The 15982-nt window shown below is 47.2% G+C and overlaps 1 protein-coding gene across 2 annotated transcripts; it reads left to right on the plus strand.

The window, feature by feature from the left end:
• Positions 1 to 3717: 3717 nt before the first annotated feature.
• LSG1 (large 60S subunit nuclear export GTPase 1) lies at positions 3718 to 15782 on the plus strand. Of its 2 annotated transcripts, XM_074911928.1 has the most exons (14): positions 3718 to 3825; positions 3923 to 4040; positions 4328 to 4448; positions 4977 to 5063; positions 5935 to 6021; positions 8025 to 8085; positions 8762 to 8938; positions 10160 to 10585; positions 10875 to 10976; positions 11775 to 11918; positions 12229 to 12352; positions 12988 to 13067; positions 13720 to 13893; positions 15218 to 15782. In XM_074911928.1, the coding sequence occupies exons 1-14, from the start codon at positions 3745 to 3747 to the stop codon at positions 15395 to 15397; spliced, it is 1962 nt and encodes a 653-aa protein (XP_074768029.1). In that variant the 5' UTR covers positions 3718 to 3744; the 3' UTR covers positions 15398 to 15782. The 2 variants fall into 2 exon arrangements, with proteins under 2 accessions (XP_074768029.1, XP_074768030.1); XM_074911929.1 differs by lacking the exon at positions 3718 to 3825 and having other exon boundaries at positions 3926 to 4040; positions 4328 to 4473.
• Positions 15783 to 15982: the final 200 nt, after the last annotated feature.

The raw sequence follows: 15982 nt of genomic DNA on the forward strand, positions 1-15982 counted from the left end.
GTTTTGCGAGAAGTCCCAAAGCTATGGCCACCCTCCAAAGAGCCATCAGTGCTGGGCACTCAGTTAACACACTTCAAAGAAGTGGCGAGAAGTTTGGTGATGTGCAGGGGGTGCTTGCTCTCCCCGGACAGCATTGCACTTCAGCCTAAGCACTGCTGTCAGAGAGCCGAGTTGTAAAAACAAGGCCCGAAAGCAGTGAAAATTGTGTTCATTTTGCATGTTGTGGTAGCTGCTGCATCGTATGGGGGCGAGCCGCAAACCAACAGGTTTATCAGATTTTGCAGTAGCATGCCCGTATCCTCCATGCTCTCCTTGTCTGTCTGCGTTCTTGGCATGCACACACAGGTGCCAAGCCACCTCTGTACAGCTCTTGTGACAGCATCTCTTCCTCAGTGGCCCTTTTCACTGTGGAATTAATCCATGCACAAATGTTTTCTAGGAGAATCAGGTTGTTGTGTTTAGGTAAAAGCCAGAAGAAGCCAATCTTGCTCAGGTAGGCACATCAGAGCAATAAGAGTGGAATGAGAAACATTGCAATTAGAAACAGGCAATTAAGACTCTGTCCAAGGCTCTGATGTCTCTGTTACTCAGATCACCCAATCTGTACCTCCTTCAGCACTGCTCTGCTCAAAGTCATCCTCGCTGTGTTGCTGGCATCAGCAGGCAGAAATAATTCCTTAGTGTTTATGAAGCACCCAGAAATGTATCTGTTGCAAGAATGACGGCAATTTGATCATTTCTTCAGCAGCTCCCACAAAAATGGCAGAAAATATCTGCAGTGACTGTCCCTGGAGTGCTTCAGTCTGGAAATGGGGAATGGTGTGAGAAAGAAAGTGCAGTGTGTGGGAAAATCATCCCAATCAAAACGAACAGTTCTTTGCTCTTCAGGTTACACTCAAAACTCACCACCCCCAGGATGCACAGAGGGTTGCAGGCAGTGAAACAGCCTGAGCCTCTTTTTCCATCACGCCAGCAATTCTGCCTGTCCCCAAGTGTCTCTGTTTCCAGTTCATGCCACTGGCTGTGGCTGCCTCTGTCCCATGGAGGTCCATCAAGCTCTGTGCTCCATACCAGTGGCTGTGATGCCAGCCAAGGACCCCAGCAGTGCCGAGGCCGTGCTGGTGGGGCTGTGGCGATGGGATCATTGAAGAGTTTTGCCACTGGTTGGGCAGCCTGGGAACAGCATTGCGTGTGCCTCAGCTCTGGGGTTAGAAGTGCTGCCAGACCCAAGGCGTGGGGAAAGGCTGGGCTGGCTGGCTGCTCTGGTTGATGATTATGCAGTGTAGAAGGAAGGTAGCTTTTAACTGAAGTACAAAAGAAATATAATAATGAGCACTTACATTACTGCCTCAGTGCCCACATAAAGACCTGAGATGGTTTTATTAAAGATGACTTGATTAAAAATGAATTTACTAAATCCCTGCATGCTGTCTGCAGCCCACCAGCCTTCCATTGAAGCACCTCATGTAAATGAAAGGGCGAGCGCTAAGTCCCCTTTCATCTGTCTTATTTGCCTTTAGGAAGCAAAGGAGGAGCTGGGCTGGGCTGGTGGTGGTGGCAGAGCCTGGGATGAGCATGGCAAGTGTTCAGACGTACTTGGGAAATTTTTGCTGTACAGTTGCCGGCTTTGAAAAGAAGAAAGGAAGAACTACATCTTCCTAACAAGTGTTTATCATGGGGAGGTATCACATAGTGCTGAGCATGAGAAAAGACCACTCCTGCCCATGGGGTTTTGCACGCTGCTGTGCTGCTGGCGGCCAGCACCTGAAGTTAAGCTTTGCCTGACAGTGTAGGCAGTACCTGTGTTCTCCAGGGATTAGTCAGGTTATTCTCCGATTACAACTGATACACATTACAGAGTTATAGTCAAAAATGTCTGGCCTTAACCCAAGACCCATAAAGGAGAAATGGTTCATAAATCAGTTCACTGTGCAAGAACAGGTCGAGTTGTTTATTAATTTAACCTTCTCTCCTATCTTGACCTGGACCTGCTGCAACGGCTGCTGCCAAAACCCATTTGATGGTTCCCTGGCTGGGCAGGCAACATCCTTCATCCTGCAGAGATGCCCAGACTCTGGCTAGATTTTAGCTGCTACCTCATAGCACACCGTCCACTGCCGCATCCAGGATACCTCTTTGTCACCGTCGTCCCTTGCATGCACTGTTTTCTGGGTTGGGATGATGGAGGCCGGGGATGGGGATCCTGCATTGGGCTGGGTGTATTACCCAGTGTGGGGGCAACCTCGGCCCTGGGAGATTGCAGCTCTCCCTGGAGGGATGCACAAACCCCCTGCCCCCATTGCCCACTGCTGGGAAAGGGTTTTGCACGCCTAGCTGCTGACATTGTTTGCTTCTCAGAGTTAGCATCTGCTCCAGGCTAAACTGGCGAGCAAAACTGGCGAGTGAAACCAGCCCCTGCAGCCGTCAGCACTGCTGTGGGCTCTGCTGGGTCTGGTGGCCCCACGTCGCCCCTCCGCCAGGGCCTCCACAGACCTCAGGGCATTGCATTTAGACCTGCCCCGGGTTTTATTAATGCCAGGTGTTAATGACGGGGTGGCGGCTGCTGTGGGAGCGAGAGGGTTAGAGTTGGGCTTAGGGAGGGGAGCATTGGAGAGGTGTGTGTTGGTGCCATGGGGAGGGAGGGAGGGAGGGAGGGAGGGAGGGATGGGTGGATGGGTGGGTGGATGGATGGATGGATGGATGGATGGTTGGGTGTGGAGATGGATGGATGGATGGATGGGTGGATGGATGGATGGATGGATGGATGTGGAGATGGATGGATGGATGAGTGGATGGATGGATGGATGGATGGATGGATGGATGGATGGATGGATGTGAAGATGGATGGGTGGATGGATGGATGGATGGGTGGATGGATGGATGGATGGGTGTGGAGATGGATGGATGGATGGATGGATGGATGGATGGATGTGGAGATGGATGGGTGTGGAGATGGATGGATGGATGGATGGATGGATGGATGGGTGGATGGATGGATGGATGGGTGTGGAGATGGATGGGTGGATGGATGGATGGATGGATGGGTGTGGAGATGGATGGGTGGATGGATGGGTGGATGGGTGGATGAATGGATGGATGGGTGGATGGATGGATGGATGGGTGTGGAGATGGATGGATGGATGGATGGATGGGTGTGGAGATGGATGGATGGGTGGATGGATGGATGGATGGATGGATGGGTGGATGGGTGGATGAATGGATGGATGGGTGGATGGATGGATGGATGGGTGTGGAGATGGATGGATGAATGGATGGATGGGTGGATGAATGGATGGATGGGTGGGCAGGCAGGGCAGCGTAGGGGTGGGTGGAGGGACAGACGGGGTAGTGTGGAGATGGATGGACGAACAGATGGGGCAGCGTGGGGATGGACAAAAGACGTGCATGGGTGTTGGTGGGTGCACGGACGGGCAGGGCAGCGTGTGGGTGTGTGCCGGACGGACGGGCCGTGAGTGCACGGAGCCCTGGAGAGGCGGGCCGGCCCGGGGCGGCGGGTCACGGCGGGGTGTGCCGCGGAAGGGCCTGTCACGGGGGGACCGGTCACGAGGGGCGGCGGTGCCGGTGCCGTGTCGCCGCCCGGCGGCGGGCGCGGGGAGCGCGGGGCCGGCCCGGAACCCGCGTGCCCGGAACGCTGCTCCGCGGGCGGCGGGGCGCGGCGGAGGCACCCGGGCGGGGCCGCGGAGGCGGGACGGCCCCCCCGCGCCTTCCGGCTCCGGCGGCGGCATGGGCAAGAAGCGGGGCGCGGGGCTGGGCCGCTGCCTGCAGCGGCAGCGCGGCCTGGAGCGCCGCGGCACCGCCTCCTGGGTAGGGCCGGGGGGCGGCGGCGGCGGCGGGGGGCGGCGGCGGCGGCGGCGGGGGGGCCGGGGCGGCCCGGGCTGACGGCGGCGTCTTGTCCCGGCAGCGGCACGCCAGCGAGGTGAGCGGAGAGCGCGGCCCGGAGCTGCGGTCGGCGCCCGAGCAGAGCCCGCTGGAGGAGTTCCTGGCCACGGCCGAGCTGGCCGGTACCCGCTTCGTGGCCGGTGAGCGGTCGGGCCGGGTCCTGGGCTGCGGGGGGGGTGCGGAGCTCGGGGCTAGGTGGGAGATCAAGAGGCTGGGGAGGGGGTCCCGGGTCTGGGGGACCCGGGCGGGGGGGCAGGACCGGTTCTGGGATGGGGGAGTGGGAGTAGGCCTGGGTCTGGCGGTGGGGTTGGCCGGGTGCGGGATCGGGGGACAGGGGATGGGGCCCTGAGACAGGGCTGGGGGGTGGCAGGAACAGGCGGGGCTGGGGACATCTGCCTGTCGGGTGAGGGTCTCGCTCTTTCTCCAGAGCGTCTGAACATCCAGATCGTGTCTGCCCAGAGCCGCACGGGCCTGCTCACGGCCCAGGAGGCCCAGCGTGTTCGGCAGCTGCATGAGGAGAACCGTCAGTTCCTGCGCATCCCACGGAGGCGAGTCCTGCGGCGACGGGCCGAGGTGCCCCTCTGCAGAGTGGCTGTATGCCTGGGGACAGGCCCCTGCTTTGTCAAAACCCTGCGTTTGGGGAAGTGACTACCTGGCCTGCAGGTGCCTGGTGTAACCTGCAGCTCAGGTGCCTGCCTGCCACACGGGTGCTGCCAGCCCCAGCCCACCTGTCCTGATTGTGTAGTTTTCCTGCTCAAAGCCTGGCCCTGCTGGGGCTGGTGCATCCAGGCCACCTGCTGAGCCTTTCCAGAGCTCTGTGCCTGGTGGACAGAGAGATGAAGCCCCTTTCTTAAATGCTCTACAAATCTTAGCTCAAGAGAACAGCTTTGTGAGATCTGTTGTGGACAGGACTCAGCTAGTGGAGTTTAGAAGGAGCAATGAAAAAAGGCCTGAACCATAACCATCTCGCTGTAGCTGAACGTGTGGTGCTTGTGTTCTTTATGGATTTTTTTTTTCAGTAACGTAATGTCTTACTGCTATTTCTGACCACTTGTTCCAAAATGTGCTTGTTGCAGACCACTCTGGGATAGGACAACCAGTGCGGAGGACTTAAAGCAAGCGGAGAGAGAGAGCTTTCTTGAATGGAGGCGACAGCTTGCTCAGTGAGTATGCCACTTGTGTCTGGGTAAGTAGCTGGTGGCATTTAGAGACAGTGGAAGTGGTGGGTTATATTTATCCTTGCTGGACCTATGAAATTAATGTCTTGTCAGTAGCAACCTGTACTCGTTCTGGAAGGCTGGACATCCCAGCCACAGTCCAGACATGTTCCTTGTGGTGAGCTTTGCAAAGCTCTTTTATGTGTGCATGTTCTTGTACTGTTTACAGTTAAAATTTTTCAGGATGGAGTGTGATGTTCTGCTCTTGTCTGTCAAGTGGAGAAGTGGTGAATGTGTCTTCTGAGAGCAACAGTGCTGCTCTGAAGAGAGTGCAGTGCTGCCAGCCTGTGTACAATAGCTTGTGCTGGTCCGGCACCGCATCTTCTGACCTGGAAGGTTTAGTGGTATCTGTTCACGCCTGCTAAACCCACAGTTGCCCTGAGTAAAGTCATTCAGGCAGTGGTAACAGTGAAACAAGGGTTATATAGAGCCATTTCAGCTTACCATCCCCAAATTTGTTATGTTTTCCGGGTGGTACTTGATGGAGTAGTATTTGCTGGGATAACTTTTCTGATTTACTGTTGTGGCTATTCACAGGCGGACTTTGAGTTTTTGTTCTTTCCATCGTTTACCACTTCTTCATTGGTATGATCAGGAGCCATGTCTTACTGCTGAACCAGTGCCACTAACACCAGTTTATCTGGGTGCTTGATCTATTCGCAAAACTAGCAGAAATAGTACCTAAGTACCTATCACATCCATCTGATTTGATAGCTCCCTCTGAAACTAAAGCCTCCTGGATCTAAGGAAGAACTGGTGGTGTACTTACTGCCTGATGTGGTCCAAATACAATGTCTTTTTTTCCATTTTGCCTTAGCCTCGAGGAAGAAAAAAAGTTAATTCTAACGCCATTTGAACGAAACTTGGAATTCTGGCGTCAGCTTTGGAGAGTCATTGAAAGAAGGTAAAGTATATCACTATCCACTTTTTAAAAAGTAACGTTTAATGTGTTTTCCTGAATTGAAGCTTTTGAGTCAAGCTTCAAGTGTCTGAGCACAGGAAAAACAATTATAGGTAATTATGTTTTATTATTAGCACCAAAGTGATTTTGTTTTGAGGTGATCAAAATGTGATGTGAAGAAGGGCAGCTGCGCAGTGGTGCACACCAGCTCTCAGCACTGCGATTCTGCAGGTGGTTTGCTGCGAGTCTGATGATTCTTCAGATGCTGCTGCTCTTGCCTCTTCCAGTAACTGTGTGGGAGGCCTCTTTTGAGAATGTGTCTTTGAGATCTTTTGCCAAGATTAACCCTTTCCCTTCTTTCTCAACCACACAGTTGCAGCCTGATATTCTGGGGCAGGAGGCAAGGGAGATCAGCTAAATAACATTGGGAAAGAAATAGCCTTTTGGTCCTTGGCCTCTTGCCATGCAGAGAAATTGCAGCAGTGTACAAAAGACAACAGCCTGTCATATCACAGAAATAGCTTTGTTTGCTCTGCTGAGCTGTAATATAATAGGAGTGCTATCTGCTACGTTAATCTGACTGGGGCATTTAATTTCATTAGTAATTAAGTTTGAGATCATCTCATCTGATTTTTCCTAAAATTGAAAAATACTTCACCAGTGAGGTCATGGTGAGCTGGTCCTTTCACAGAAGTGGCTTTGTGTACTGGGTGCTGCTGGGCCTTTGGTCGGGGGAGAGCTGGGTCGGGAGTATCCACTGTAGGGTATCATGTTGTGCGGTGTGAGTGTATTGTGTGTTTTGAGGTGGCTGGAATGTGTTATGCTTTTCTGCTCTTGTTGTAGCTTTTTTTTTTTCATGTAGAGTAAGGATGCTGTCTCAGAATTGAACAGAAAGGTTGTCCAGTCCCTTACTTTGCCAGATGATTTGATCTGTTGTCTTTTTTTTTTTTTCTCTTATTTGCTTCAAACTAGCTGCCAGCAGTCTGATTTGGTAACTTCTCTGTATCCTATCCCATGGTGTCAGCTTTCTCTCATATTGATCTTTGAATTTCTGTAACTGTTCAGTACCTCTTTGTATCCATGAGGCTTATTAAATTACTCCCTTGGGGGATTTATTGGTTTTTTTTTTCTTTTAATATGTAATCAACTGCCTAGTGAGGCATGCAATTCTTCCATTCAACCCGTGGTGTTCTGAAGCTGTTAACAGAAGTCCCTGTCAAACAAATAGAATCAGCATGTGGCAACCAGTATTTTAAATAAATTACCTGCCTGGAGAAGTTGTAGTAGAAGAGGCTCTAGTTAAATTTCCCCCCCTCCTTTTGAAAAAACAAGCATGGGTGCCTCTGGTATTTGAAGCCAGGGCATTTAATTTGCATGTAGAACTGATGAGTCTTGCTCACGTATGCAGTGGTAGCCTGGGTTCTGGATTTGGAAGATGTTTCCTGAAAGCACTCTTGCAGGGCCTTACTTGTGTGAGGAAGCGACATGGAGTCAAAGACTATTCTTTCACTGTTCTGTCTTTTTTGTGACGAGCACAAATGAAATTCTGAAAATGCCTGATAGCAAATCCTTAGAATCTTCAGGTTGTTTGTGGGAGACTTTGTACATCTTGCTGCATGCAAAGGGGACAACAGTATTCCAGAATATCTTGCTGTCTAGGAAAATCACTTCTTCCTCGCTGTAGCCACCTGACCGCAGTTTGGGGATGAGAATAGACATAAAGTTGTGTTATTATAGTTTTTACTAACATTCTAAAGGATAGAATACCGCTACTCTGATTCTTGCCTGCTGAGCACTTCTGAAGAATAGATAAGCATGGCTCTGTTGGGGCATGTGGGATGTTGACATGCTTTGTTAATTCAGTAAAGGTACTTAGTAGGATAATACAGTTAAAACAGTTAAAATTCCAAGCAAATCCTAGAAGTGAGTAATGTGCTGTGCCTCACTGCTTTCTTTGAGGCAGGTTAAGAAGGTGGTACTTATGGGGCTTTCTTTTATTTTTGCAGTGATGTTGTAGTCCAGATAGTAGATGCTAGAAACCCCCTTCTGTTTAGATGCCAAGATCTGGTAAGTAAACCACTTGCTTGAATGTTGTCTTTATTTTATTTCTTAGAGTTTATATGATTTATGGTTTATTTTTTAATACATTCAGCAACCTTGAAGCTGTTCTGCTGTCATGTCTGGCATCAAATTATTTTCGTTCAGTGTTTTTTGATACTTCATGGTGTTGTGGATTTAGAAGCGGGTCTGCAGACGTTATCTTGCAGATATTGTATCACTCCTCGTTACCCACAAGAAGTGTCCACACTTAAAGGAATTGTTCTGTTTAGAAGCATAGTGGAAAAAAAAATGCATGAGGATTACTGTGCTGAAAGTGAAGGATCAAGAGTTATTGAAGTAACAGCTTTGTGATGATGGACTATAGAACACTGCATCAGTGAGATATGAAATTGCTCAAATAGTTGATCTTAGGAGTTCCTGCTACGAGGTGCTGATGTATCTTGTTGTAGCTCTAAGCCGACAAGGTGTTTGCATGGGTGGCCAGAAACAGTCTGTACTGCAGTAGCTGCATGATCCAATTTGTTCTAGTAGCTGTCTGCTAAACACCAGTTCCATCTAGCCCAGGGGATGGCAAACTTAGCTACGCTGGGTGGGGTAACTTGTCTTGCTGCTCTGTTATCACCTTGCAGGGAGGAGGAGTCCAAACCAGAGTACGAACTGATCCTTCTCTTGCTTTCTTCAGGAAAGTTATGTTAAGGAAGTTGGCAGCGACAAGGAGAACATGATCCTGATAAACAAAGCAGATTTGCTGAGTGAGGAGCAGCGGGCTGCTTGGGCACAGTTCTTTGAGAAGGAGGGTGTCAAGGTGGTGTTCTGGTCAGCTCTGGCAGAGTGCAGACGGCTGTCTGGAGAAACAAAGGTACTGTAGATGACCAGTTCAAACTGAGCATGCACTGGTTACCTCTGATAACTTGCTTTGCAGTTATGCTTGTGATATACTTGAGCACCTTTCTAGGAAAGGCACAGTCCTTGTCTCAGGGAAGGATTATTCTAAAGACCTATACAGCTCTAAACCAGCATTTTAATGATTGAATTGGAGACAAAAGTGAGGAGAGTAAAATGGTGAAAAAGGTGGTACACCATTCAGTTGCTGTTCATAGTGCTTGCAGTTTCTCTTTCAAGGTTAATGACATGATAAATAATACTAAACTAGAATGCAAATTTCTTCCTTAAGGCTACTGATGAAGAACTACAGAAACAGCCTCTGTAGATCTGTTTGCAAACTCTTAACTCATTGACAGAATTGGAATCCTTTCCAAGAGGGATGCTTTGAGGGATGTGGTTATCTCTACAGAGGATTTTTCTCTCCCCGGGATGAGAGTTGTTTCTTAGAGAAACTAAAGTATTCGAGGGCCTTTCTTTGTCCAGTGGAACAAACTGTGCTGCTGCCTCAAGTTACGTGTTATCAGTAGATGTCGCTTTCAGGTTTTACTGGGCTCATCAGTTACAGCCATCGCTATTCAGCTATGGAATATCCCATATCTCCTTCCAAAAATACCTGCGCTGTTCAGCTGGTTTACAGTCCTTGAATAAAATGTTTTTACAGATTGATTTAAAAGCGAGACTGAGGCTGTTAGTTCTGTTTTCTTTTTTAAAAAGAAAGATCTAAATACTACTGTTAGGAAGAAATGTAGAGTTGGACTGAAAACAAGACAGCTTGAAATTATTTTAATATTTAGATCTGAAACAAAATGGCTTTGTGTTCTGAACATTGTGAAAAATTTCCATTTGTTCCTATTACTAGGAACACTTGATAATTAAAAAAAAAATTTGCTGGGCTCTGCTGCTGCTGTGTGTGTGCGTGTATTCAGAGTTGTGCTTCTGGGAAGAAATCTCTAATGACTTCACAATGAAGCTGACAGTCCCTCCTGGAATAGTTTTGTCATGCTCCTAAAACAGGCTAGTTGTTTCTACATCCTACTTAAGACCCCTAAAAAACCCTGTGTGATGTAAGCAGTGAATTGTCATTCCTTGGGATGTGGCTGATAAAAACACAGTTGACTGCACTGCAGCAACTGCAGTCAACAGCAAGACTTAGTGTTGTCCTTACATTTCACCTATGAAAATACTGTCCACACAGGAACGAGACACTGAAGGTGTAGCAGAGGACCCAAGTGATTCTGAGGATGAAAGCTACAGTCAAGAAGATGATGACACAGCACAAGACAGTGCAGAAAGCACATTGACAGGCAGTGCTTTGCAAACTGTAAATCAAGTTCTGGTTAGTGATGATGACAGTAGTGATGAATATGAAGACTGTGAAGATGATGAAGAGGAGGCCTGGCAAACCTGTTCTGAAGATGAAGGCGGGGACAAAGTAAATGCTGTTGCCCCAGAGAGGATAGAAAGCAGGACTGATGTTGTACTGCAGCACCATGTAGTGCAGGAGCAGAACAAGAACATCAGGAACTTCAGCCATCTGGTACAGAGAAATGAGCTGCTGGAGATATTCAAAACCATGCACCATGGACCGAGGGTGAAGGATGGGGAAGTAAATGTTGGGCTGGTGAGTTGGACTTTGTGCTTAACTGGAACTTACTTAATCTAAATTTTAATTCTGTATGGCTTCCAGGGGGAAAATTCATGTGGTCTGGCTTCTTGTAAGTGGAAAAAAACTGGCAAGCACAAATCACTGATGGTTTTGTGCAAAGATTAATTCTGAAGTTCCTGGAGTTCAGTGTTCCCTGCTGCTTACTTTGATTTATTTAGTACTTTTCGTTGCAGTACTTTTGTGTCAGAGCTCTGCCAGTCTTCTGATGTCACCCTGTCTGTTACCATTCCATTTTGTCATCTAGGTGGGTTACCCTAATGTTGGCAAAAGTTCAACCATCAACACAATCCTTGGAAATAAGAAGGTGTCAGTGTCTGCTACGCCAGGCCGTACAAAACACTTTCAGGTATTGCTAACAACAAACATTGTTATTTTAATTTATTTTTTTTTTTCCCCTGGTGAAAGAGAGCTTCATTATGAACTAGTTGTAACTAAGTGGACTCGGTAGATTTTAGGCTGGAGAGGGGTGGGCTTGATGTATATAATTTTGGAACTATAGTTCTTGCTTCCAGACTCTTGCTACAGTTTGAGTGTCGCTCATGAGAACTGCTGTGCAATGAGAGATATTTTCCATCTCCTGATTTTATTTAAGTAGCTTGGCCTTTCTTTTTTCAACACCACTCATGAGCAGAGAACCTCTGAAAAGCGAGTGCTCCTCTGAATAGCTAATGTCAAGCTTTCAAACCATCCTTGTCTGCAGTTGTGGCATAATTAGACACTCACAGCAACCATTTTCATATAGATCAAGCTCTTCATTTTGAGGTAGCAACTCCAATCCTATAATGAGCATTGAGGGATTTGTACTTGTGCTATCTCCTACCTGTTTCAAAAGGTCCAACATAGGTAAAGATTTCTGGAGTGCTTTCTCCTCTCCCATCAGATTGGAGAGCTGAAGATCTTGCTGCCCCCATCTGGACACTTTATTTATGAACCTTGGAAGTGCTCTGCTGTCTTCCACATCGGATTTCCTTAATTCCTTGGCTGGAGCCAGCAGGGCAGATGTCTCTGTTAGTAGAATTCCTGCTTATTCTCATTTGCATTCTTGTTCCATCTATGCATTTGACTTTTTGTTTTTTTTCCCCTTCCTTTTACCTCCATGGACACTGACTTGCCTTGGTGAACTCATCGGTTATTTATTGTATAGACGCTGTATGTGGAGCCTGGCCTGTGCCTATGTGATTGCCCTGGTCTGGTGATGCCATCTTTCATCTCTACCAAGGCAGAAATGATTTGTTCTGGAATTCTGCCTATAGACCAGATGAGGGACCATGTCCCACCTATTTCTTTAATATCCTTTGCATGGAGTTTGCGAGAGTGTCTGCAAGCATTGGATCTGGAGTATGCATGCAGCATGTTCCAGCCCTGACAGGGGCACATGTGCTCATGTGTTGAGGGCAGTGGGGACACGCATTGGATAAAACAGCCCTGCTACGTTGGTCTCTCCCCATCTCATTTCAATTTTGTCTTGTCAGACTTGCATTCATTTTTCTGGTTTGTGACAAAATCCAAAGTAATTCTTAATGTGTGCTCTTGAAGTGACCAGGGGAAGATTACTTGTGTAGCTGAAAATCACCAGGTGGTTTCCTTCACTAGCTTACGTTTGCCAGCATATCCCACGAAACATTTTGGAAGCAACCTATGGAATAAATATCATAAGGCCAAGGGAAGATGAGGATCCAGATCGAAAGCCAACAGCTGAAGAGCTGCTAACAGCATATGGATGTGAGTGATGATCCCTTTAAAACCTATTGCCTATGCTGTGTGCTTGGTCCTGAATACAGTCTTAGGAGAACTTTAAAAAGTTAGGCCCACCTCCAGTTTGTCATGCATTGAACCTCCCCATTAGGACTTGCCCGTGCCTCTCAGGAAGGGTCTTTGTTAACAGCTGATCTAGTGTGTGTGTTGTAGACGTGCTTTGCAGGTTTTGTATGCTGGATGTAGTGATTGTGTTGAGGATGTTGAAGTGCCCTGCCAGTCTATGTAGTGTGGTGTGATGATCTCAGATACCTTCCATCAACTGAGTCTTGAATTAGACTTTGAAGAATGCAGTGAAGGTTTATCTCCCCTGTCTGCTTCTCTGATGCAGTTAATCTTCTCTGGCCTTAAAATAAAAATAAACCAGCAGGTTTTCTGGTGATAGGCAGATGTCACCTCTCATCATTCCTCTCAGGCTCAGATGCTTCTGCAGTCCCTCTACAGTCAGCAATGTTCCCTTTTTTCCCTGCTTTCCCCAACAGAAGCGTCTTTTAAGGGAGTGTTTTTGAGAAAGGATACAAATGTGCAGTTAGGCAGCAGAGAAGAGTGTGTTAATTCTCATGTTGTACTGACACAGAATGTACTTTGGATTTGTCTTCTAGATATGAGAGGCTTTATGACAGCACATGGACAGCCAGACCAGCCGAGATCAGCTCGATATGTGTTAAAAGACTATGTCAATGTAAGTTCTGCTTACATCTGGGTTTTCTTTCCTGCTAGGTGGTGAATTGAAGGCTTCACTGGAGCATGAAGGATACAATGAAGTGAATTCTATTTCTCTGGATAAAATTGCCTTATATTAAAATACTCTTTAAATCGGGCTAATTTTATGTTTTGAAAGAATAAATGGAATTTCTCAAGCTGGTTACTCTTAAAAAGATGATTGCTTAAAAATAAGGTGACAGCTAAATAAATTATCCTATCTCTAAAACAGGCAGCAGATATTCAGGAAACAAACCCATCATGTGTAGTTAGACCAGTATTTGACACTCAAGACTGTAGTTCTGAGTGTTATAATACTGTGTGCTTCTACAGCACCTCATCAACTTATTGTTGAGTATTTCTTAATATTGTCCTCCAGTACTCCTTGGAGTTTTGCACTGTGTTCACAGCTGGAAATGGTGCTTTGAAGTAGAGGTTGAATGGCCCTTTAACTTAGAAATCAAGCCAGTTGTTGCCTGGGAGGAGAAATTAAGTATACTGATAGTCTGCTGGTGTGAGCCCCTGGACATCCAGCGCTGCTCTTAGCTCTGGAGTGTTTTCATTCCTCTCCGGGCATCTCTGAGGCTTTTGGGGTTTTTTTTGGTAGTAACTGTATTCTGTTGCTTTCACAGGGGAAACTGCTGTATTGCCATCCACCTCCTGGCATTGACCCAAATGATTTTCAGCACCAGCATCAAAGATGTCCAGAGAGCAGAACCGTGCAGGCCAGTGGACAGGTGAAGCCTGAGAAGAATACCAAAGCAAAACAAATTGAAAATGTAGTGGACAAAACATTTTTCCACCAGGTAAATTCTGGTGTTTTTACAGCAGCACTGGTGTGTCATAGTTACTGGAAAAATAGCTTGGAGGATGGAGGAGTACTGGGTTGAGTTAGTAGTGTTATATGTCATTGGCATCTGCAAGTACTTTCTACCCGAGAGTGTTCTGTTCTTTTTATTATCTCCTAAATCACTGGGAATGTCCTAGGTGACTGAAAGATAGCTAATGAGGTGTGCATAGTCGACTTTTAAAAGGTCAGCGGGGTGACCCCCATCATCATGGGCCTAACATCAATCTTGAGCATAGAGGAGAGTGACTGGGAAGACAGACAAGGAAGGAGGCTGGAGTGTGAGACAACCAACAAGGAACATGGTTTAGTACTAACAGGTCCTTCAAACTAACTTTACTTTCTCAAGATGACATATTAAAGGGTCATGATAAGCCGCATTAAGACAACTGATTTAGTACTGCATGGTTTTGACTCAGAATCTGAAATCAGATGAAAAGACCGTGATTTAAAATCTAATTGAGAAATCTCACAAAGTGGAAAATGGGAATTTCTCTTAACTTCTGGGCTTCTTGTTAGTTCACGGAGGGTTCTGTTTTGACTCTACACTACTGAAAAAATTTATTAATGACTTGTAATGAAATGTCAAACCCATAACTGCTTAAGTCTGCATACCTGACAAAGACCAAAACAGGGTGTTTAGCAGTGAAGAGAATGGATCCGATAGTGTGATCCATTCTGCTTGGTTAGCTGGATACGAACAGTATTTGTTTCAGCACAGCTAAAGATAGTCTTGTGTTTTGAAACAAGAATTCAGGCCCTTTTCAAAAAAACAGTGAGCATTTTGGAAAACTACGACATGAAAAGAATTTTTGGGATTACCAGACTCTTCCTCTGGCTGCCCAAAGTGCTGGCACGAGCTGTGAGCCCCAGCAGTGCTACCCAGACTCCAGACTTGAGCAAGTTATTTTAGTCTCTGGCTGTCACAGATGCCAGATTTATTTGCAAAGGCAATTTGTTGTGTGCAAAGCAGAGACTGATAATCAATCCTAGCACTGTAGCTAATGTCTGTTGGAGCTCGGTGTCCTGTCAGTGCTCTGCCTCTGCTTGCAGTGGTAGACCCTGAGGACCTGGCGCAGCAAGGCATGGCTGCAGACAGAGCTGGAGCCTGCTGGCAGGCTTTGACTCAGCTGCATGGTGTGACCTTTCCTGCAACTCTGGAGCTGGGGGTTGAGCAGGTCTTGATGGGTTTGAGCTTGCCTGTGTCTGGTTTTATTAACATGTCGCAGTTCCTTGTGGGAAGCATCTTCTCATCAGTCACTGGTGATTGTCTCCTCTTCCAGGAGAACGTTCGTGCCCTGATGAAGGGGGTCCGGGCTGCAATGGGATACCGGCCCGGCAGCGGCCTCGTGCCTGTGACTACACCCAATCCTGGGAATGTGGTAGGAAAGCCCTGGAAAAAACACGGAAACAGGAACAAGAAGGAGAAAATTCGCAGGATCACTAAGCACCTGGAGGCTTAGCTGTGGCACAGGCATCTGGCCTTTCCAGGGCAGAGACTGCACTGTCCTGCAGGCTTGAACTGGCAGGGGGGATAAGTGGGCATCGCTAGCTCACCTGGGAGTTCTGTGCTATGGATTGGCCTGGGCACAATGTAAGAGTGGGCTCTGACAGTTGGAGCTCATCCCCTCTGAGAATAAAGGAGACTTGCCCGTTTGTGTTATCTGGAAGCCAGCCCAGATGTTTGACTGCTGCTGAAACATCCTTTCACTTGGAGCAGATGGAGCTGTGTGGCAATGCTTTTTCCTTCCATAAAGGATGTATTTTATAGCTGTTGGGATCAAAGCAATCCCTGTAAAACTGACTAAAATCTTTAAACAGTTGAATTTCAATGAGTGATGTTTGTTACATTGCGACACTATTGCTCATCTTTTTTTTTTTTAAAGCTTCTTTGTTGATTTGACAGAACACTTTAGTGAGGTAAGAGGATCTTTATTGCCCTCTTTCTTCTCTGCTATACCAGCCCTATTCTGTAGATCCCAGTACTGAAACTACTCCCTATTTCCCAGCTTCAGGCAGAGCAGAGTACACCATGCTAGGAAAATGCT

The sequence above is a fragment of the Athene noctua genome, chromosome 8, assembly GCF_965140245.1.
Source record: "Athene noctua chromosome 8, bAthNoc1.hap1.1, whole genome shotgun sequence".
NCBI lineage: Eukaryota > Metazoa > Chordata > Aves > Strigiformes > Strigidae > Athene > Athene noctua.